The sequence below is a fragment of the Artemia sp. Qi Xiang Cuo genome, chromosome 15 (genome assembly GCF_049724085.1).
Source record: "Artemia sp. Qi Xiang Cuo chromosome 15, ASM4972408v1, whole genome shotgun sequence".
In the NCBI taxonomy this organism is placed as follows: domain Eukaryota; kingdom Metazoa; phylum Arthropoda; class Branchiopoda; order Anostraca; family Artemiidae; genus Artemia; species Artemia sp. Qi Xiang Cuo.
In genome coordinates this window covers 40,179,729-40,205,220 of record NC_142808.1, presented here as the reverse complement: position 1 = coordinate 40,205,220, position 25,492 = coordinate 40,179,729, and the positions used below count along the sequence as shown (strand labels likewise).

Sequence of the window (25,492 nt, the reverse complement as noted above, 5' to 3'; positions counted from 1 at the left end):
ATAGTTTTTTTTTTATCTAATTTTTGAACACTTTTAAAAAAACTGGCTATCTCCAAATTTGTAGCTGATGGATTTGAGGAAAAAAGACTTGGGTGGGGGGGTCTACTTGCCCTTAAATCTCTAGACTCTTAAAAACTATACCAAAACTTCCAATTTCCAATCAAATGAGCCCTCTATAAGAACAATACATGCGTTAAGGGCATAACTTAGAACGCCTTCCCCGGGGCCTTGGGGAGTTGTATTGACACATGGGTTTTTCTTATCCGACTTTTGACCTATTTTTAACGAAATGTCTATCTCAAAATTTTCGTAAGATGGGTTTGGAAAAAGAAGGCGTGGGAGTTTGGAGGCTAGTTGCCCTCGGATCTCTTTTGACTATTAAAAAGTTAACCAGAAATTTGAATTTTCAATCAATTGATCTCTCTCTGAAGCTAATACTAGCATCTCTTCCATAACAGCCATATATGCCCTAGGGCACAACTTACAACACCGGCCAAGGGTCCCGGGGAGGTTGTGTTGACACCTGATTTTTGTTATCTGACTTTTGAACAATTTTTAACTTAATTGCTACCTCAAAATTTTTATCGGATGCATTTGGGGACTAAGGGGGGGGGGGGGGGAGGGCTAGTTGAGTTGCCCTCCAATCTCTTTTGACTCTCAAAAACTGAAACGGAACTTTCAATTTCCAATCAACTGAGCCCTCTCTGAAGATTTTAAGAGCATCCCTTCCAAAAGAACCATATATTCCCCCAGAGCATAACTTACAACGCCTGCCCTCGGGCAGGTGACCTGTGTCAACCTCGGAGTTTTCGTTATATGGTCTCTGACCTCTTTTTGAAAAAATGGATATCTCAAAGTTCTTATCGGATGGGTTTAAGGAAAGAAGGGTGTGTGTGGGGGGAGGGGGGGGGTAGGTGCCCTCAAATCTCTTTTGACTCCTAAAAATTTAAGTAGAACTTTCAATTTCCAATTAAATGAGCCCTCTTAAAAGTTTATAAGAGCAACCTTTCCATAATAACCATATATACCCCCAGGGTATAACTTACAACGCCTTTCCCCGGGGACTGGGGGTTTTTGTCAACACAGGAGCTTTCGTTATATGATCTTAGAACTATTTTTAACAAAATAGCTATCTCAGAATTTTTATCGGATGCATTTGGGAAAAAAAGGGCGTGAGGAGGGGGGCTGCTTACCCTCCGGTATATTTTGATGCTTAAAAAGTGAACTAGAACTTCCAATTTGTAATCAAATGAGCCCTCTTTGAAGTTTATACGAGCATTCCTTCCAATAGAACCATATATGCCCCCAGTGCATAACTTATAACCCTTGCCTTGAAGACTGTGGGGGGATTGTCCTGCTCAATGATTCAACTTCAAAAATTTTCAAGTATATTGAACAAAATGGCTATCTCAAATTTTTATTGGATGTGCTTGGGGAAACGATGGGCTTGTAAGAGGTGTTGCCAGCCTTCCAATCACTTTTGATTATTGAAAAGTGCACTAGCCATTTCAAGATCCAATCGTATGAGCCTTTTTTGAAGTTTCTACGACAGACCTTTTATAAGAATCTTATATGCCCCCAGGGCATAACCTACAACCCATACCCTGAGGGCTGTGGGGGGAAGGTCCTCCTCAAAAACATAATTTCTATCTGGAAATCAACTACGTAGAACAAAATGGCTATCTTAAAATTTTGATTGGACGTGTTTGGGGAAATGGTGGGCGTGGAAGGGGTGTTAGTTGCTTTCCAATCACTTTTAATCCTTAAAAAGGGCACTAAAACCCTCTAGATTTCTAATCGAATGATTCCCCTTTGAAATTTATAAGACAACCCCTTCCATATTAAGTGCCTCTGGGAAAGAAAAATCATAATATATAATAACAATAATAAAACATTGGAGCTACTACTACTACTGCTACTAACAACTACCGCAGCACGAAGCCACCTGAGGCCAACACAGCTAAGCACGAACCTTCTTCATCCCAATCGATTCAAACCCTCCTTTTTCACACCTACCCACGAAGTTCCAATCTCCTTTAAACCTTTCTTTATAGCGTCCTACCATTCCAATCGAGGACGACCTGCTTTCCGTTTAACTTTAGACGGCTGACCAAAAAGAAAAATCTTCGGTAATACGTCATCTTTCATCTATACAACGGGCCCTAGCCACCTCAATCTTTCTTTCATTATAGCCCTAGAGAACGGTATTGAACTGCATTTTTCATATAGCCCATTGTTTGAAATACGGTCAGTCAGCCGGGTACCCAGAACAATCCTTAAGCAATTTCTCTGGAAAACATCTAGCAAATCTTCATCCGCTTTTCGGAGCGTCCATGCTTCAGAGCCATATTTGGCTACTGTCATCACTGTAGCTTCTAATATTCTAATCTTGGTTTGCAGACTTTTCTTCCTATTCTTCCAAACTTTTTTTAACTTTGAAAAAACACCCTGAGCCTTGGCTATTCTACTTTTAACATCTTCACTGCTCCCACCATCTTTACTAATAATACTACCAAGATAAGTGAAGCTGTACGCCTGGTCAATCTTTTTGTTACCCAAAGTCACCTTTTCATCATCACTTATTCCTAGCCTTAATGAATTAGTCTTCCTAACTTTAATTTTTAAACCAATTCTAGCACCTTGAACTCACACAACTTTTAAAACCTCATCTATTTTGCTCAAATTTTCCTCTGGGATGCTTAAATCATCAGCATAATCCAATTCCAGAAGACTTTTTCTTCCCTATTTGATTCCGTGGTCTCTCATTGTCTTTCCTGTGCTCCTTAAAACAAAGTCCATCAAAATGATCCATATAAAGGGGGATAAAACACAACCCTGCTTAACTCCTGATTTAATACAAAACCAGCTGCTAACCTCATTCCCTACCTTAACCGCAGCAGTGTTGTTCTCGTGCATAGCACTAATCACTTTAATGTATTTTTTCTGGTATACCATGCAAGGATAAAATCTTTACTGAAACTTTTCTATCAAAAGAATCGAACACTTGCTGGTAATCCTTAGAACTGAGGACCAAAGGTGTTTGAAAACTCAGGCACTTCTCAATTATTAGCCTAAGAGTGAAAATTTGGTCGACACATCCTCTACCTTTTCTAAAACCGCACTGCTCTTCTCATAAAACTTTGTCTACCGCATCTCTCAGTCTAAAAAGTATCATATTACTAAGTAATTTACTACCTACAGAGACCAGACTAATGCCTCGATAATTACCACACTCACTTTTATGAACTTTCTGATAAAGTGGCTTAATTAAGGTTTTCCTAAAATCGTTAGGTACTTCCCCATTTTCAAAAATCATATTCATAATCATCAATAACTTATTTCTAACCTCAGAGCCACCATACTTAAGAAACTCATTTACCAGCCTATCAGCACCTGGAGCCTTATTATTCTTTAATCCTTTTAGTACTGTTGCTAATTCCTCCTCACAAAACAAATCTTCCGTCACATCTAAAGTATCACAAACTTTTTCATTTTCCTCTATATTTTTCCTGCAACTCTATCTCGGTTAAGCAAGTTCTCAAAATGTTCGGTCCATCTCTCTTTAGTTTTTTCCTTATCGCTAATTGCGACCCCATTCCTATCTTTAACATTTCTATGAAGGGGACGTCGGATATCCCAGTATTTTTTAAAAAACGATCAGAATTTAAATAAAAAATAAGTTTTTTCAACTGAATGTAAGGAGCCACATTAAAAATTAAAACGAACAGAAATTATTACGCATATGAGAGGTTTCACCCCCTAGTCAATACCTTGCTCTTTATGCATTTTTTTTTTTTTAGTAAATTCAAAAGAGCTATCTATTCTAATTAACCGGCCTTTGTGATTCAGGGGTTTATGATTCAAACAAAATGCAAATTTTGGCATAAAGAATGAGTTATTGACTAGGGGGGGGTGAACTCCTAAATATACGTAATAAAAACATACGAATATAGTAGTTCGTTAGGTAAGTTAATTCGTAAGTTACGTCAGAACAAAATTTCGAGAAACCCATTTAGCCAAAGAAAGTAAAATGAATATGCAAATTTTGTTTTATTTATCCATATACGGTGAGCCAAAATCAAAGCCGCATTAATTCGAGAACGTTCAGAAATTAAATTTAAAAAAAATAATATTTTTTAACAGAAGGCAAGGAGCGACATTTAAACTTAAAACGAGCAGAAATTATTCCGTATAAGAAAGGGGCGGTCCTCTCCCCAACGCCTCGCTCTTTATGTTAAAGCTTGTCTATGTCTCACAATTTTATTTTTAAAACAATATAAAACTTTAGCGTAAAGCGCGCGGCGTGGAGGAGGGGACCGCCCCTTTCATATACGGAATAATTTCTGTTCGTTTTAAGTTTTAATGTCGCTCCTTACTTTCAGGTAAAAAAAACTTGTTTTTTTTAACTTAATGACTTACAGAAACGGTAAGAAACAGAACTTTTGAAAGGAGCCTTAGCAATAGTTTACCATTGTGTCAGGTTTTGGCGAATGTCTGAAATGTGGATCACTTTAAATTGTCCACTGAATTCTATTCTAGAAGAGAACCATTCAGGATATTTAAAGTGCAAAGATTTTAAAATAAAAAGCTCAGTGAAATAAAGCCTGATTGTTTGAATTTTTACCATCTTTGTAGGGCATGAGTTGTATCTTATTGGTGTTTGTGTTAACAATATTTTCGATATCTAATAGTTTCAATTTTAATTTTTGATTACGAAAGCTGGAATTATTTTCGCTATGGTTCAATTCTAATATTGATTATAAAATGCAATTGAAATGTTAGCTGTGTTAGAAAAGCAGAAATTTGAGCCTAAGCTATAAGGAATGTTAATGAAATTGTCCTTACGACTGTGCAGAATCCTAAAACAGTGTGTTAGCTCCAAAAGGTGCTAAACAAATTTTTCAACTAACACCAGCCGAGAGGGGTGAAATTGTAACAATATGTCGTGCATTTGATTCTACAGGTGTAGCAATCCCCCCCTTTATGGTCTTTCATTGTTTTTTCTTCAAAGATTGTATGGTCTCTGGTGCTCCTACTGGCACGAAAGCTGCTGCTTATGTAAGTGGGTGGATGACTGTTGAAACCTTTCCAGAATTTCTAAAACAATTTCAAAAGCACACATTATTCAGTCTTGCCTCAAAAGCCTTATTGATTATGGACAATCATGCGAGCCACATCAGTCTGGAATCAGTAGAATATGCTAAATTGAACTAAACTGTAATACTTACTATCCCACCACACACAATTCACAAGCTTCAGCCCCTGGATAGATCTGTCTTTTGACGACAAAAGCTATTCCACTAGCTACTATTCCACAGACTTTCACGCCAAAAAATATTCAGTCTGGCATCAGAGTTTCTGGAGTCTTTCCCTTCAACCGTGATATATTTACGGATAGCGAAATCTCGAGCTCCTATGTCTCTGATTGTGCCGAACCAGCCTTTCCGAGTTTTAATCCTCCTGAAAGCAAGGATCTGTATAAACCAAGCATATCTTCTAGTGCAGCTTCAGAATTACTAGTAGAAACACCTGTATGCCCAAATATCTCCCTTGAACAGTTTTCTCCTCACCCTAAAGCCTGTGCCAGAAAAAATTACCAGCCGTAAAAAGACCAAGAGCTCTATAGCCACTGACACACCCATTAAAAATCCACTGACGGAAGACTTCGCTGAACTAACAGCAAGGCAAAACAAGAAAAACAAGAAAACAAGGCAAAAATTAGCAAGAAAAAGGGGGAAAAGCCTTGAGTTGTGACACCATAGAGAGTACTCAGGATAAAGAGAAGAAGAATTCCATCTAAATGACTCAGATAATGAGAACGTGCATGCAGATATTGTGGGAGACTTTGAGTATGAAAAAGTGAAAACTGTTAACTATGTACTTGTCTTAGAAGGAAAAATAGGGAAAATCTCAACCTACTCAACTGGCAAGATAATTTCACAGGAGGAAGACAAACATGAGGTACTGTATTTAAAAAGACTCCTCCCGTTCATGAAGTTTACGAGAGCAGATCAGATTTTTACATTCGACAGAGCCTTGTTGATTATGGACAATCATGCGAGCCACATCAGTCTGGAATCAGTAGAATATGCTAAATTGAACTAAACTGTAATACTTACTATCCCACCACACACAATTCACAAGCTTCAGCCCCTGGATAGATCTGTCTTTTGACGACAAAAGCTATTCCACTAGCTACTATTCCACAGGCTTTGACGCCAAAAAATATTCAGTCTGGCATCAGAGTTTCTGGAGTCTTTCCCTTCAACCGTGATATATTTACGGATAGCAAATTCTCGAGCTCCTATGTCTCTGATTGTGCCGAACCAGCCTTTCCGAGTTTTAATCCTCCTGAAAGCAAGGATCTGTATAAACCAAGCATATCTTCTAGTGCAGCTTCAGAATTACTAGTAGAAACACCTGTATGCCCAAATATCTCCCTTGAACAGTTTTCTCCTCACCCTAAAGCCTGTGCCAGAAAAAATTACCAGCCGTAAAAAGACCAAGAGCTCTATAGCCACTGACACACCCATTAAAAATCCACTGACGGAAGACTTCGCTGAACTAACAGCAAGGCAAAACAAGAAAAACAAGAAAACAAGGCAAAAATTAGCAAGAAAAAGGGGGAAAAGCCTTGAGTTGTGACACCATAGAGAGTACTCAGGATAAAAGAGAAGAAGAATTCCATCTAAATGACTCAGATAATGAGAACATGCATGCAGATATTGTGGGAGACTTTGAGTATGAAAAAGTGAAAACTGTTAACTATGTACTTGTCTTAGAAGGAAAAATAGGGAAAATCTCAACCTACTCAACTGGCAAGATAATTTCACAGGAGGAAGACAAACATGAGGTACTGTATTTAAAAGACTCCTCCCGTTCATGAAGTTTACAGAGGGCAGATCAGATTTTTACATTCGATAGAGCCTTGTTGATTATGGACAATCATGCGAGCCACATCAGTCTGGAATCAGTAGAATATGCTAAATTGAACTGAACTGTAATACTTACTATCCCACCACACACAATTCACAAGCTTCAGCCCCTGGATAGATCTGTCTTTGGACGACAAAAGCTATTCCACTAGCTACTATTCCACAGGCTTTCACGCCAAAAAATATTCAGTCTGGCATCAGAGTTTCTGGAGTCTTTCCCTTCAACCGTGATATATTTACGGATAGCAAATTCTCGAGCTCCTATGTCTCTGATTGTGCCGAACCAGCCTTTCCGAGTTTTAATCCTCCTGAAAGCAAGGATCTGTATAAACCAAGCATATCTTCTAGTGCAGCTTCAGAATTACCAGTAGAAACACCTGTATGCCCAAATAGCTCCCTTGAACAGTTTTCTCCTCACCCTAAAGCCTGTGCCAGGAAAAATTACCAGCCGTAAAAGGACCAAGAGGTCTATAGCCACTGACACACCCATTAAAAATCAACTGACGGAAGACTTCGCTGAACTAACAGCAAGGCAAAACAAGAAAACAAGGCAAAAATTAGCAAGAAAAAGGGGGGAAAAGCCTTGAGTTGTGACACCATAGAGAGTATTCAGGATAAAAGAGAAGAAGAATTCCATCTAAATGACTCAGATAATGAGAACGTGCATGCAGATATTGTGGGAGACTTTGAGTATGAAAAAGTGAAAACTGTTAACTATGTACTTGTCTTAGAAGGAAAAATAGGGAAAATCTCAACCTACTCAACTGGCAAGATAATTTCACAGGAGGAAGACAAACATGAGGTACTGTATTTGTAAAGACTCCTCCCGTTCATGAAGTTTACGAGGGCAGATCAGATTTTTACATTCGATAGAGCAAGCATCACAATGGACATAGGGCCTCCATCATTTACTGGAGACACTATGCGACAAGCAGAACAGCTTATTTTCCAAGTGAACCCGTCCCAATTTGACATAGAGTAGTTGTGACTGCTTAGAGTATCATGTCAGGCCTAGAGCGGAATATTCCTTGCGTTGTCACTGCATACTTGGTTGTTACATACATTTGATAAATTTTTAAGAAACAAAAAACTCTTCTCTTTTAGATTTTCTACTATTCTCTTTTACTCTCTTTTTTTATTTCTGATTTTTATTTTTCTATTTCTGGCTTTAGCAACCCAATTTTCAATAGACATCATTGTACAAATTAACCATACCTAGCGTCCATTATATCCAGGTAATCCAGGTATATGGATACTTTTGCTGCCTTTCGTTTGATCACTTCCCATGAGAATCTGGTAAGAGGCACAAGTTTGTCATCTATAGCTCAAATAAAGCCAACATACTGAAGTTAATGTTGGTAAAATCAGATATTCAAAAAAGAGTCTTACTGAAAAGTTACTTGCGAACCTGTGAAAAACTGTCCACAATATTTCGGTCTCACCTATATCCAGTTATATAAACAAACTGATATAAAATGGAACACTAAAGTGATTGTAGAGAAAAAAACTGATCTAGACAAAGAAACTTCATTAGCAGGTAAACTATTATCTTTTAACCCTTTTAATAATAGGTCATATTTAAAGGGTTAATTTTTACTTTAAAAAATCGATTCATACTTGAAAAAAAAAATACACAACATGTTATTAATAAGCTGGCTCTCATAAGGAGCAATAATATATAGTAAAAAAGCTTTTTCCCATAAACTTAGCTTCATCTATTTTCACTCTCTCCCCTTCTGTATCTTTTTCTCTCCTCTTACTTAACATTAGTAAATAAAGTTATACAGTCACATCTTTGCTGTCTCAAGGATTATATTTTGTTTCGTTTTACCAGGAGCATACAAAAAAGTAATCCATTTATTTTTATGTAACCCAAGATGAACTGAGGCCTAAGAATATATCCAAGTTCGTCTTAGGGGAAAGCAATAGCTTTTAAATGAAACAATAATCAGAAATAGAGATAGAAATAATGTTTTTAAGGTGAGCTTTGATCTATGTGGCCCTCTGGCAACACAGATAAAGACATTGTAGCTATTGATTCAAAATGACACCTTATCAATTATTTTATTTTGGTAGATCTTACTTATCAGAGTGAATTAAAAGAACAATAAAATTATAACTTGATTTATAGGAGGTGCTTCATAAAACCTATCAATGAATAGGCCTATATGATTTTCACTAGTAAAAAAATATTGGAGAAAAAATTGTAAAAAAAGGTTTTGGTTGTTTTTAAGTCTAGTTTTTAGAGAAATAGGCAGACAATCAAGTGAGGGACGTAATTTATATGAGGTGCTTCATAAAACATATCAATGAATAGGCCTATATGATTTTCACTAATAAAAAAAATTATTGGAGAAAAAACTTGTAAACAAAGGTTTGATACCAATTCAATTTTGATTTCCTTGTATTTTAGCCTCTTTTCCTTTTTAGACGTATTCTGTTTATTTTTCTAAAATTAAACTAAAATTCCAGAGCTCGAAATCTTTGATAAATAACCTTAAACTTTATAGTCCGGGCGCCACTAAAGCGTATCTCGCTTATTTCTGAGTTGAGGTGATCAGAAAAACACAGTCAGTTTGACAACAGTTTCCAATTATATCGACCATGCTGAATCCGAATATGGGTGGTGCCAAAGCTGGAGATCACGGCTTGACCTTGTAAAAGTCAAGAAAGAATCTTTTTAGGTCTATAAAACGTGTACAAACTATTTATTTTTTTTTCTGAGGTTGTACCACTCCGATGTAGTGGCGTGACATCTCATTTTGTTCCTGACATAGTCCTCTCATATAATATGTTATATTTTTTCCCATACCTCGTATAGCCCAGGAGCTATAGGCTAATATTCATTGATTTTCCCCGAAAATCTAAAAATTCAAAGGTTCATTTTCCGCTAAACCACGTATCTTGGACCTTTCTGTAATTTTTGTATATTTCATCCTTTTCCAAAATTTACTTTGAGTATTTAGCTTCACAGTGCCGTAAAGTTCAAAGCTTCAACTGTTCGGTGAAGCCTTCTAGAATTTTTTGAAAAAGTATACGTCAAAATGTATATGCAAAAATACATTTTTCCAAAATGATGATATGACACATCTTTTATGCTAGAATTTAACACCAAATCTGAATATGAACTTTACTCTTCAACCAAATATCAACTTCGGTTTCTATAGGTTAATTGTTTTACAACTTCACCTTGAGATCAAATTTCCCAGGTACGCATTTTGTAGGAAGAAGAAGACGAAAATTATAAAAAGAGCTTTCGTGAAAGGAACAATCTTGTGAACTCTGTTGCTGATTAAACTTGAGGTTGGTAGTATGATTGAGAAGCTGTACTGTTAGTGGTTAGAGCTAAGAATAGGAACTGAACGACGCCTAATGCCTGCCTTATGTAACTGTGTAATGTCATGGACAGGTAGGCTAAATAACTTTCAGATTGCTGGAAATGCGTGAACAGAAACTGAGTATTAGGCTTCAAGATGAAAACTAAAGACCGGGTTGGAATTAAGAATGAGTTTTTATCTCAAACTGTTTGATAGACATTTTGTGACATTTCTATGTAGACTTGGCCTATACTGTAATTAGGCTAAGTTAGATCAGACATTTTTTAGGGTATGTTAGTCTTGATGTTGCTGAGACCACCTTAAACCAAGCTACCACAAATCCAATATTTTGGATACCCTACGCCAAATGTTGGGTATATCTAACAGTTGGCGCAGCCTAGCCTAGCCTACAGTTAGGGATATTACTTGTCTTATGTACTACCATCAACATAATGTACTACTTCACCTCTGCGGTAGTACACCATGGGATCTGTACCTCAGAATTTGAGTACTACACCCCACCATCAGTACTACATTAAACATGGTGTAGGTCCTAGTCTGCTATACCTGGATTAGTACACTGTTGGTTAGACATAGGTCTCAAATTTTGAGGTACAGATCCTGTGGTGTACTACTACAGTGTTGAAGTAGTACATTATATTGATGGTTATACATAAAATAATTAATATCCCTGACTGCTAGTCTATGCCTAATCTAGTCGATGCCTATCAACAACTTAAAATATTTACAATAAATTGTTTGCCAGTTGAGCGAGCATGGCTTGAAAGTGAACTGGGACACTAAAGTAAGCCTCCTGTACTTAGCTTAGTTAAACTGCAATGATATTCTGCTCGATTTGGTAAATATGAAGACTGCTGGCATGGTCAGCAATGAAAAAAACGCAATATGAAATGATTTTTGTGTAAAGTTTGTAAAAAGTGGACTTTAAAGACAATTTCTGATGTTTTTCTTTCTAGGTCAACAATGGAAAAGCTGAAGGGAAAACATCTGCGCTTCATGCTTAGCCCCAAAATAAAACAACGATTAATTTCTCTTTGTGCATTATTTGCCAGAACAAGACAAAGAATGAGAAATTGTATAAGCTTACAGACATGCGTCGAGTTGTGAGTGTCCTTCAAGTCAGGTGCAAGTGCAATTTAGCTTACAGAGCATTAAAAAAACAATCTTATGAACCAGATTTTCATGAGAAGGAGCACAAGTGGCACAAAGCCTGTTGCAAAAAGTTCCTCCGTCGTAAGCACCACAATAAAACTGCTGATCAAGCATCAGCTACTGAATGCAGAGCCAGATAGAGAGTGAAGTGATACCTATCACTCGTATTGGATATCTACCAGTCATACCAAGTGCTCCGTCTAATCCAGCAGTTGTTGAAGAGGCAATAAACGTTATGCATCGTACAGCTCGCGCACTGAAGTTACCTCATACTGTAACAACGTGTGACCTAGCTATCTACAAGATCATTATCGCATTAAAAAGGAAACAGCCTGAAGCATTCAGTGACGTTATTCCAAGAATGGGCGGATTGCATCTGTGTATGAACTTCCTTGGTGTGATTGGGTACCTCATGAAAGGCTCGGGGCTTGAGGAAATCTTTAGCAAGGCTGGCATTTTACTCCCTGGAACTGCGAAAAAAGCTATGACTGGAAAACCCTATTACAGGTGTATGCAGGCTCACATCATCGTAGTAGAGGCCTTGTACAGAGTATATTGGAATGCTCTTGAATAGTATTACATTGAATCAGACGAAGAAACAAGTACTTTTGATGAGCTGTCAGATTTGATGTCTGCGTTCATGAATTGCGGAGGCTCATTCGACAACCTAGACAAACACTTGGAATCTATGAAGTCTTTGATGAACGAGTTCAACAAGTCGCGTGACCAAAACCTTACAACGAAGTTGTAGATGGAGTATATGAATCTTGTGCTGATTCTTCTCCAGTTCCTGATGGCAGAGCGTGGGGGAGACTGGGAAGGTCATATTATGGGTGCAACCCTCATGTTGCCGTATGTGACAGCCGCAGGGCATTATAAGTATACTGCATGTCTACTCCAGTATTTGAGTGACATGAAAACCTTGCCACCTAGCTTGCATGATATCTTTGTCAAAGGACTATTCAACTTGAAGCGGAAAAATTGCAAGATGAATTGTGTTTCCCCAGATCATGCACTGGAATCCAGACTCAACCTTGAATCAAAACAAAAGAGAGGAATAAAGGGAATCACACTGAGCTCAATGGCAGTTGCCAAGTGGACTACCACCATACCATTCTGTGCTGAGGTTTCCTCTGCCCTTTGTCGACTTGCCGGAATTGAGAGCATGAGTGAATTTGACGGTGAAGGAAGCAAAAATGGAGCCTTTGAGAAGCGCCAAGAAAACCTTGTCAGTAGTGTGGTCTCTGTTGTCGAAGACCATATTGATCCGTTTACATGTGATGAGGAATCATTGGTGAATATCATTTCAAATCAAGTCGCTGATGAGGCAGTGGCAAAGAGCCTCCTAGGTGCACGTGCTAGTGGTTTAAAAGCATTGGAAGCATACTTCGATGGAAAACCCAACCCCTTTTCCAAGGTTAAAGTAAAGACTATGGACTGCAAAACAAAACAGGCCAAACGCTCGACAACCAAGACCGGTAGCAGCGTTCATGCTGAATTGGAAGCTGTTAAAAGGATTTTGGTTACTGTTGGCACTAGTCAAGAATCTACGCTTGAGATGCTAAGTAAGATCATGCCGCATGAACTTTTGCCCTACGCCCCAGCAATATTTGAAGCAGGAGCTGGTGAACGTATTAAACTTCCGATCGGGTACGAAGTCAAGTTTTCTCGAGTTCATTCGCACCTCTGCAAGTTTAGAAAGTTGGTCTAGCGAAGTTCCAATTAACACGGTCGCGGGAACTGGTGTGGAGGTAGATTTCATGCCGTTAATCCGGTCGCAAGTGCCAGACAAAACCAAAACCGTTGAGGCATTTTAGAAACGAATCCTTGCAAGGCTATTAAATCTACTCCCAAAATCTACAACCGAGCTGCATATTGTAGCTGATCGGTATGACGGAGTGTTTGGCCTTGCAAACATGTTCGGGCATCCTATTGTTCTAAAAGACAGTAGTGGATGTCATGAGCGGAGAGGAAATACAGTGACGAAGAGTTTTATCGTTACGAAGAGCATGGTGCTAGAAAACTGGGATATCTTGCTTATGCAGTCAGAGAGTAAGGCAAGACTTATCGAATGTATTTTTGAATTGTGGAGCCATGTCTTTCTTTCTGAATTAAGATTTACCACTTACCTCTCTGGCGGATTCAGTGACAGAATTAAGGTCCTAAAACTGGTCCCATCCAAAACGACATTAGATCCGAACCCGGACTACGAAGCTACCTTGTGCAGCACACATGAAGAAGCCGACACGCGTGTGCCTCTCCATGTTGCCGAATGCTACAGAAATGGATGTTCCCAAGTAATTGTTGAAGCGAATTATACAGACATTGTGGTCATTCTATTACAGAACTATTGCGAAATATTCCTCTGCAGATGTGACCCGGGCTATGAGCCCGAGCTCTACGTTCAGTTCCGTGACAAAGTCTTTCCGATCCATACAACTGTTAACAGAACATCGTGGGCTGTTGTAGAGTCAATAGGACTACTACATTGCATTGGTGGATGTGATACGGTCAGTTTTTTTCTTTTCGAAGGGCAAAAAAAAACATCTGCTACATCTGCTGTTAAATCACAGCTCATTCAAGAAATTGCTGATCTTACACTGAAAGTGTGGAGTGATATCCGAAACATCATTATGTACGAGCCCGAAATCATGCGTATCTGTACGAAATTGGCTGTATCGGTATATAGCAAAAAACAGTCCGAATTTGATTCTCTCAATGACCTCCGAATTAATTTATTTCCCAGAAAAAAAGAACTTGAACAGCTTGCCCCCAACAGATGGTTCTTTCGTATATAACGTCAAGCGAGCTATAATTCAGTGGAGCATTATTCTTCAGGCTGTGATTCCTAAGCCCTATGTCTTCAACCCACTTGAGTTTGGCCGGACCCATCACGACATTTTAGGAGTCAGTCCAGTGACTTCAGCGCTGACCCCCTGGCCTCTAACTATCAACAAGGCTTCGACATTTTGTTACTGTAAAACTGTGTGCAGTAAAAAGTGCCCTTGTTTGGGGATAAAGCCATGCGACATTCTTTGCGCATGTGGTGGGCGATGTGGTGCTGACAGCGACGATTCAGACGAGGATTAGCGGGATTTTTTTCGTACGTTGGGGGAAAACCGTTGGGATGCGCTGGAACTGTATTTTGACAGGCTTTACTTGTATTTTTACTCAATTAATGTCAACACAATAGTATTTTTATACAAGTATTTTAATAAAAATACAAGTATTTTTATATAGACGTGCAGTACATCAAGAAAATCAGAGCTTATAGCAAATTAAATAGTATATAGCAACTAAAGTTGAAACACGATGACCAAGTCAACACTACCGTTAGACTCGGCGTCAAAATTTAGCATATAAACATGTCTCGTTGTACCATTATAAAAAAAAATAGGCCTACAAATAAGCAATTAGCCTATAACAAACGAACTTAATATTGGGTTGAAAATTAACGTTGATATTTGGAATCTACGCTAAATTCTAGCGTAGAATATTGTGTAATATGACTATTTGGCAAAGATGTATTTTCGCATACATTTTTGGCTTATACTTGAAAAAAAATTCTGTGCAGCTTCAACAAACAGCTGGAGCTTGGAAATGTTCGGCAATGTGAAGCTCAATATCCAAGGTAAATTCTGGTAAAAGATGAAAAATCCAAAAATTATATTAAGTTACGAGATACGTGCTTTACCTTGAAATAAACATTTGAATTTTGAGATTTTCAGGGAAAATTATTAAATATTAGCCTATAGCTCCGGGACTATACAAGGTATCGAAAAAAAAAAAAACATTTTCTAAGAGACGACCATATTAGGAATAATAGGAGATGCCATGCAACTAAATTGGAGTGGTACAACCTTGAAAAAAAAATAAACAGTATGTACACATTTTATAGGCCAAAAAAGGGTGTTTTTTGGATTTTAGAAGGTCAAGCCGTCCCCTCCAGCTTTGCCACCACCCATATTCAGATTCAGCGTGGTCGATATAGTCGGAAACTATTGTCAAACTGACTGTGTCTTTTTGATCACCTAGTTGTCACATTATAGAGGTCAGGCGCCCGGACTATTATGAATTTTAGATATTTGAAACCAAGATGAAGAGATGTTTACTACCTAATAATGGAATTACTGTTATTATTTTGCTTTTATAGTTTGGTAGCTGTTAGCATGTGTCACTATCTATTAGCATATAGTCACATTCACATATCACCTCAGGCTTTTCAAATGAAACATGATTTCGTAGCAAACAAAGACGATAAAAGTATACTTGCAGAGGCATAAGCCTCTGCAATTTTCTACAATAAATAAATAAAAAAAACAAGTTTTTTTAACTGAAAGTAAGGAACGACATTAAAACTTAAAACGGACAGAAATTATTCCGTATATAAAAGGGGCTGTCCCCTCCTCAACGCCTCGCGCTTTACGCTAAAGTTTTTTACTGTTTAAAAAAAATAGAGTTGTGAGAAAGTCAAACTTTAGCGTAAAGAGCAAGACGTTGAGGAGGAGACAGCCCCTTTCATATACGGGATAATTTCTGTTCGTTTGAGGTTTTAATGTCGCTACTAACTTTCAGTTAAAAATAACTAGTTTTATTTATTCAGTTTTTGAACGTTTTTAAATTAATGCAGGTTTTGATTTTGGCTCACAGTACATGAATAATTAAAACAAAATTTTCATATTAATTTACTTTTATTTGGTTAGATGGCTTTCTCGAAACTTGTTTCATTTTATTTACGAACGTTTTTATTAGTTAGAAATATGTGTAAGTTAAAAAATAACATATTCAACAAAATTCTATATTCATATGTTTTTAACATGTATATTAGGGCTTTAGTCCCTTAGTCAGTATTTCGCTTCTTACGCGAAAGTTCGAATTGTTCTACAATTATTTAAAAGTTGCTACTCAATAACAAAAGTCAGTAATTAGAATTAGGCCGTAAATTTATGAAAGTACTAAAAAATCTCTGGCTTAAAGAGTGAGGTATTGACTAGGGGGTGAACCCAATCATATATATAATGTTTTCTGTTCGTTTAAAGTTTTGATGTTGCTGCTGTTGCAGTTGAAAAACTTGTTTTTTTATATTTAATTTCTGATCTTTTTTTAAATAATGTTGGGAAGTCCGGCGTCCCCTTCATAGCAATGTCCCTTCCCCCATGAAAACTTCCTTCATGGAAAGATCCTCCTACACAACTCCCGACCCCAAGCACGTACGCAGGAATTTGTTTCGGGGGGGGGCCCAATTTGTTTCGGGGGGGGGGCCAAATCCTTCAAACTCATTATTCTGTGAGAAAAATCAGAAAATTATGGGAAAATGAAAAAAAATCGTGAGATTTTGGGGGGGGGGCGGGCCCGGAGGCCCTCCTCCCTGCGTACGTCCCTTCCCGCCCCCCCTCACTACCAGGAAAAATCTCCCCTGAAAACGTGTGTACTGTATACTTCCCAATAACCAATACTATATTTTAACATTGGGTAAAGTTCATAACTTTCAGCCCTCCTCCCGGGAGCTTCGAGGGATTAAGTCATCCTAAAAGATATACTTATAATATTTTTGAACCTGCTGAACAAAATGGATATCTCAAAATTTTAATCAGGTGACTTTGGCAAAACAATAAGCATGGGAGGGGTCCTAGTTGCCCTCCATTTTTTTTGGGTCAATTAAAAGGGCCCTAGAACTTTCAATTTCAATTCCAATGATCCCTCCCACGATGTTCTAGGACCAATGTGTCGATACGATCACCCCTGGGGAAAAAAAATAAGTTTCGTCTTGACACGGTAAGCCGTTTCAAAAATATTGCTGATACGCCCTTTTGACAATCAGTATGTAGATAGTATGTTTGATTTAGTTCAGCTTTTGCCTCAACGTTTTCTAAGATGTTCATTTCAATATACTCAGCCTTGGTAGTACTCGCTAGAGAAGCAGTAGTTTTAGTAGTAGTAGTAGTGGCAGTAGTAGAAGCTGTAATAGTAGTAATAGTAATAGGGTTTTAAAGTCATTTTATGTATTTACAAGTTTCAGCCTTTTGTCAGTGAATGTTAAAAAAACTAGTTTTATGATTTTTAGGAGAGTTGGTAAGCCTCCGAGTGTTGATGGAGAGATATTTTTTAATGGTAAGCCTTTGTCACAGGTGCATGAGGTGCATTATTTGGGCTTCCAGCTAGATTGTAGTTTGTCTTGGAAGCACCATAGTGATCTTGTTGCAGCTAAAGTTGCTAGAGGTCTGGGAATTTTGCGTCGTTTGAAGCATTTTTTACCATTATCAGTTCTTTTATTATTGTATCATAGTATTGTTGCACCTTATATGTCTTATTATTGTGTCATTTGGTCTAGCAATTTTTATGCAAATTTCAAAAGAGTGCAGATTTTACAAAATAAAACAGTACGTCTTCTTGGGAATTATATAGAAAATGTGAATGATACCGTGTCATGTTTTAAAAAATTAAGAGTGCTTAACATTGGTCAGATTCGGGATTACCAAGCTGCTATTTTTGCCTATAGATGTTGGAATGATGTATGTCCTCCAGTTTTTACAAATTTTTTTCGTGTAAATAGTTCACTCCACAGGTATGCGACTAGAGAGGCCGAAAGTATTACGGTTGAGTATCGAGACACCACACGTGCAGGTTTCGGGATTCGGTATTTGGCTCCGGCTATTTGGAATGATATCCCAGTTGGCGTTCGGGAAGCTGAACACATTCGGTCGTTTAAAGTAAAAATAAAAAAACATTTATTGGGAGAGGGGAGGTAATTTATTATTATTGTCATCATTAATGTCTTAATTTTTTTTTCTTTCCTTCATAGTTTTTGGTATTATTGTTTAAATTGAGAGAGAGTGTTCAGGTCTTTTTTTTTTTAGAATTAGAATTTTGAGAGGTTGAGAATTAGAGGATTGCAGCCGTCTTTCATCAGGCTTTTTGAGCCTTCCCCGGGCGGTTGCTTGTATATAGTTTATTGTGTAATTAGTAGTAAATAAAGCAAGTCAAGTCAAATAGCAGTAGTGGTAATAGTATTAGTAGTAGCAGTAGTAGTAGTAGTGGTGGTAGTAGTGGTAGGAGCAGCAGCAGTGGTATTAGTAGTTTCTAAAGTCCGAGTCGGATCCCAAGTGAAGGGCTGGTCCCAGAATTCTTTACTTGTTGAGGCTTGTAATAGGGCCAAATTCTGGCTAAGTATCTGGATAGATTGCTACCGTCCCAGAACTGGTATCGTAAACCAGACCCGTTTATCCACCAAACGCCTTTTTTCAAAAGAGCTAGATAAACATAGAGCTACTATTCTTTCCAATTTTTCTGAAAAGATGTTTAATAACCCAGAACTTTTGTGGAAAAATTTAACACATAAACAAAAACAAAAGCCAAACCAGTCATTTAATATCCCTCCCGAACTATGGGAACATCATTTCTCCAGAGAGTTTTCAGAACCAGACCCACTAATAGAAAATCTCTCCAAAGTTACACTCGAAAAGATACTTTCGATAGGGGACAAATCAATGTTTACTATATCAGTTTTGAATGTTTATAATATAATTCATAAAATTAAGAAACCTTTTTCAAGAGGTAAAGATCACGTTTGCGCCAAATACCTCCTATATGGAACCCCTTTTCATTTTTCCCACCTTGCCCTACTTTTCCAAATGGTGTTTACAAAAGAAATAGTTCCTGCCTCGTTTTCAACTAGCCGTCTTACTCCTGTCCCTCAAAAAAAAAACCCCTAAATGAGTTCTCATCATACCGGCCAATAACGGTACCTAAAACTTACTGTAAAATTTTTGATAAGTTAATAATACTGAGCTGGTTGATAAATGCTTGATGTCCCCACACCAATCTGGCTACTAGAAAGGAAGTGATTGCGCTCATGCACTGACGGCACTGTCGTTAGTTTTGATTGATGCTGATAAATCTGGAGAGCCACGTATTCTAGGGAGCCATGATGTCAGTCGTGCTTTTGATTCGATAATTCACGCGCATATCCTCAACTGAATTGTATAAACGCGGGGTCAGTACCTGTATTATTCGTGCTTTGTGTGATATGTATAATCATTTAACTGTCATTGTTAATCTGCCTCATGGAATAATTACAAAGATATTCATACCTGTTCGTCGCGGAGTAAGGCAAGGCGCCCTTATATCCCCAATTGTGTTTAACAACTGTGTTTAACAACTTCCTGTATTTTAGAAGGAATAGATGTGTCTCTTATTGCTTATCCAGACGATGTCTTTAACCCCAGCCGAACGGTACTGGCGTTTGAGAAAAATTTTTCCATTTTGAGTAGAGAGTATTCAAAAATAAATCTTAAATTTAACCCTGAAAAGTCAGAAGTGGTACTATTCAACTGGGGCCCACTTTCCGAAAGATTTAATATTGGTCTTAATGGAGTATTGGTTGCTCCTAATTTGGAAATGAATTATCTTGGCCTCCGAATCGGTAACTCCCTTGAAGCAACTAAAAAGCTTCTCATTCGCCATTTCCAGAGCCGGACGTCCTGTGCCAACGGTGGCATAGTTTCCAATAAACTTCGTTTTAATCGCTAGCTGCTAGCTAAATTATTTGCCCTCTTTGCTAAATTGCTGGCTAGTTGCCCTCTACTCGCTTTCAACTCTTAAAAAGGGCACTAGAACTTATGATTTCCAATCGAATTAGCCCTTACTGAAGTTTTTACAACCACTTATTCTATGAAAACCTTATATGCTAATAATCAGCAATTAGTACAACTTATAGGCCTTACTCTTATGACTGTGGGGGGGGGGCTAATATCCCCGAAGACATATTAGCTGGACCTACCCACTATGCTGAACAAGCTGGATATCTCAAGGATTTAGATAGGTTGTGTTTGGAGAAAAAAGGGTGTGGAAAGGGGGGCCTGGTTGCCCTCCAATCATTTTTTGTTTTTTAAAAGGGCTAGAACTTTCAATTTTCAATCGATTGGACTCCATTCGAAGTTGACGACAGCAACTTCTCTACAAAATGCCTTGTGATAAAAACAAGACAAACACAACATAAATAAACAATACATTGTGCCCACCTGGCTCTTTACTTGGGCAGCGCTATGGCTCTGCCTATCATTGGCTAGATTTGGGTGAACCTTTGAGCATCTAAGAACATAAAGACGAGTAATATGTCATTTTGTAACCGATTGCAGTATCAGATTCTACAACGGAAATGATTTCTCAGCAGAAAACTTATTAATCTTTTGTCACTTAAATTACGTAAGACGCTGAAAACGAAACTCGATTGTTTGAACTGGCTTAGTGGAGTTACACAACCGTATTTATTTAAAAAGAAAAATTAGGGAAATTTAGGAATCTAATCTTTGGTTAAACAGATCTCAATATACAGCTATAAAGTTTTCTCAAATGTGTCAACCCGGGACTAAGCAGGGAAGACGGACCTCGTTACCCGAGCCTTCTCCCAAAATGCTAAATTTCTCCGAATTTATGTGCAATGATTATTCAAATAATCAATCTTTTTTTTATAATTAGCTCCCCCCCCCCACCACCACTAAAAATTATTGAGTTTGTGTTTGTAGTCGAAATAATACAATTCTCGAAATTTTTTTTTTTTTCGATTTTCCTTGAAGTTATTGCGTAGTAATATGGGCCATATAATTTTTCCTTAAAGTAATATGCGTAGAATCATTGATATGTAACTTCTGGAGTTTAGTCTCCTGGGGAGATTAAACTTAAAGGTTACTCTTAAAACTGATCATGATCAAAATCTGGCCTGAAACTGACCTGAAATTATATCCAGATTGAATTAACAGTTTACGTGTTGAGCAGTCAAGACAAATAAAAGCAGTAATCAAATGACGAGGATTTGAAACTAATGTTGCTCCATTAATTAAATTGAATAAAAAAAACTAGTTATTTTAACTGAAAGTAAGGAGCGATATTAAAACTTAAAACGAACAGAAATTATTCCGTATATGAAAGGGGCTGCCCCCTCGACGACCCCTCGCTCTTTACGCTAAAGTTTTTTAATGTTTTAAAAAACAAAATTGCGAGACAGAGTCAAACTTTAGCGTAAAGGACGAGGGATTGGGGAGGGGGCAGTCTATTTCATATGCGGAATAATTTCTATTCGTTTTAAGTTTTAATGTCGCTCCTTACTTTCCGTTAAAAAACTGTTGTTTTTTTTTCAATTTCTGAACGTTTTTGAGTTAATGCAGCTTTTATTTTGGCTCACGGTACATGAATAATCAAAGCGAAATTCGCATATTAATTTTACTCTTTTTTTCGACTAAATGGCTTTCTCAAAATTTTGTTCTGACGTAGCTCACAAATTAACTTAGGTAACGAGCTTCTATGTTCGTATATTTTATTACGTATATTAAGGGGTTCGCCCCTAAGTCAATACCTTGCTCTTTACGCTAAATTCAAATTTTGTTCCGATTCTCTAATAATGACCTATTAATCACAAAGGCCGTTAATTAGAATAAATAGCTCTGATGAAAGTAAAAAAAAAAAACTTTGCGTAAAGAACGGAGTAATGAGTAGGGAGCGAACCCAATCATATACGTATTAATTTCTGTTCGTTTTAGATTTTGATGTTGCTTCTTACTTTCAGTTGAAAAATTATTTTTTTATTATTTAATTTCTGATCTTTTTTTTAAATAATGCTTGGAAATCCGGTGGCCCCTTCAAAGCAATGTCCCTTCCCACATGAAAACTTCCTATATGGAAAGATCCTCCCACGTAACACCCGACCTTAAATGAGCGTGGGAGGGGGCCTAGTTGCCCTCCATTTTTTGGTCACTTAAAAAAGGCACTAAAACTTTTAATTTCCGTTTGAATGAGCCCTCCCGCGATATTCTAGGGCCACTGGTTCGGTACGATCACCCATGGAAAAAAAAACAAATAACCACGCATCCGTGATTTTTCTTCTGGCAAAAAAATACAAAATCCCATGTCTTTGCAGATAGGAGCTTGAAACTTCTATAGTAGGGTTCACTGATACTCTGAATCTGATGGTGTGATTTTCATTAAAGTTCTATGACTTTTAGGGGGTCTTTCTCCCTTTTTTCTAAAAAAAGGCAAATTTTCTCAGACGCGTAACTTTTGATGGGTAAGACTAAACTTGATGAAACTTATATATTTGAAATCAGCATAAAAATTTGATCCCTTCGATGTAACTATTGGTATCAAACTTCCGTTTTTTAGAGTTTCGGTTACTATTGAGCCGGGTCGCTTTTTACTTACAGTTCGTTAACACGAACAGTACTTAACACGTTACCACGAAAGTACTATAGTGGGAAGCACTATATTAAAAGAGTAAATATCGCAAACCGTGTGCAACTATCATTGCTAAACAGTAAAGTTTTGTAATTTTTTTTCATTTTTCAATTGTCCTCATTAAGTTGGAATTCTCTATATGCAAAATATCAAGATCTAATCAACCGTTTTACATGTTACCTTTTGAACTGAAATGCTAATTTTGCAGTTTAGCTCATACACCCCTTAAAAGTGACAAGTATTTCATTTTCATTTCATAATTTACACTGTCAAGTGGCCGAAGGCCCTGTTTCAGATTGATTAATTTCTTCTTATTTAGCCTGCTTGATCATAAATATCTTTTTTTTATTTTCTTTTAATAATTTGCATTCTCTGTAGCTATTAAAGCTACATTTTCTCTATAGCTTTAAAGTAACAAGACATTTGTTTTCGCTACCTAACTGACATCCATAAACAACCCAAGGTTCTGTTTCAGATTCAGTGATTTGGATCCGCTTAAGCAACTGATAATAAATATTTATCTTTTTTCTTTGATATGTAGAGTCTATTGAGCCTTTTTGACTTTTTGTTTCAATAAATTTGACTTCCAAAATGAAATTTGTATTTTCACAGGCTACATAATTTGTCTAATTCCCTGATGTCAGGTATTAGAATTGTTTCAAAACACTGCTGTGCCTTCGCTTAGTTTATGACGAATAGAATTACCTTGTTTGTTCACAGGCTTCGTGAAAACAAAACAGACATTTATTAACAGAACTATCACTAAATAGCCCATTAGTAATCCAAAAACACATTCAAATACTTTTAAATCCTGAGCTTGGCAGCACAAAAATAACATGGTATTCTTATAGACATTTGGAAACAACTGTTTCAACCAGAAGAATACAAGTTCAGACACTTCCCGGAAAATCCTGGGGAAAAGACAGCGCATAAGAACATAAGTGTCTTAAGCTATTGGGTCAATAATATGTCTAAATTAGTAAAGGTATTTTGGTTCGAAATTATCACAGGTATCAAGAATTTAAATTTCAGTTGACAATCCTTCACGAATAAGCCAACCAATTGAAACAATCGACTACTGAAACGAAAAAAAGAAGTGTAACATCCAATGTGTATCAGGAAAAAAGACATGGAACAATATTATGATTAAGGTTACATACTTTTTGGAGAAAATAAGAAATAAACGAAAGGACAACAAATCAAAAGTGCGTTAAGAATATGTGCATATTTTAAGAAATAAAAACGATAAAAAGAATGAACTGAAAAAGAAGTCGAACTACAGTGTAGCTAAATAGCAGGCTTTTGTTAACTTTACAAACCGATTCTAGAGAAAGTCCAGCTAATAAAATTTTAGGCATAAGCCCACAGTTAAGCAGATAATGAGCGTAGCGTTCCCCATTTGTTTTTTTTTCTGGCCAATTTTACCGAACTATAAAATTTTATTGAATTACGAAAACACGGGAGAGGGCTCATTAAAGAGAAGAGAAATTTAATTTCTAGTGCCCTTCTTCAATCAAAATAGTTAAAAGACACAAAAATGTGCCTCTAAGAGGGGTCTGCTCCACACAACAGTGGGCAAGGATAAAAAATTTTTTAGCATTTGCCTATTTTCCCCAGATTATAGTTATCCCAATCCTATTGGTCAAGTACTGAGCACCGTGTTTCACGCCTATTTCTTTCCCCCAGTCATCTGGTATAAAAGATATGGTGGTAAAAACTGTGGAGACGATTCCGTCGATCAGAAATTGAAAGTATCTCTAGCACCCTTTAAAGGGCTGATAGTGATTGGAGGCCAACCAACTACCTTCCATCAAACAATTACATGGCATCGAATCAAATTTTCGCGGAAGAATTTCTGCTCATGATGAAGAGAAGATCCGGAAGCATTACTTCGGACATTACACAGGCCCCAATGGTAAATGACACCAAAGCATGTCATTGGGTCATCCTGACGGATCTTTGATGCATGTTTTCATCTTATTGAAACCGGAATCGTGCAAAGATTTCAAACATTTATGATTAGAAGTAAAAACTGGCCCTATGACAAATACTACTATACTCCAAAGTCAGATTTTTAGCTAAAAGCCAGTTAACAGATATTACACCTTTTTTAAAGTAGAATAGTGCAATGATCTCAATCTCAGTAAAAACACAAGATTGAGTCAAATGTGTGAACCAGTTTGGTGAAAAAAGAAACACAAACACAAAAATGAAGTCTTGAAAAAGTGCATAAGGGAAAAGAGTTGTGAAGCGGTTAAAAAACAAGCTTACAAAAATTAAAATATAAAAGTCTTGATCAAATAGTTGTGGTAACGAACTGTAAGTAAGGAGCGACTTGGTTCAATAGTAACCGAAACTCTAAAAAACGTAATTTTATATCAATAAATACATCATCAAAAGTTTAATGCTGATTCCAAATATATAAAATTCATCGAGTTTGGTTTTACCCATTAAAAGTTACGAGCCTGAGAAAATTTGCCAGATTTATGAGGGGGGAACACCCCCTAAAATTCAAATGAAATTTAATGAAATCATAATGAAAATCACACCATCAGATAAATACGTTTCAGAGAAATAAGGACAAAAACCCTAATGTATGTACTAAGCACTAGAACCATAAATACGTACCAAAGAACCCTACTGTAGAAGTTTCAACCTCCTATATACAAAAGTAGAATTACGCCAATTTTGACAGAAGAAACTTCACGGATGCGTGTTTATTTGTTTGTTGTTTTTTTCCAGGGGTGATCGTATCGAAATTGTGGTCCTAGAAGATCGGGAGATGGTTCATTCAAACAAAATTCAAAGTTCCATTGCCCTTTTAAGTGACCAAAAGGCCTG

General features: G+C 37.2%; 1 protein-coding gene across 1 annotated transcript in view; it reads right to left on the bottom strand.

The window, feature by feature from the left end:
- The window catches only part of LOC148943673 (uncharacterized), a 271,511-nt gene extending 248,022 nt beyond the window's left edge, over positions 1–23,489 (bottom strand). The window contains exon 1 of the mRNA XM_089101193.1: positions 23,357–23,489. Coding sequence (XP_088957319.1) covers positions 23,357–23,489 — 133 coding nt within the window. The remainder of the gene's footprint in view (positions 1–23,356) is intronic.
- Between the last annotated feature and the right edge of the window lie 2,003 nt (positions 23,490–25,492).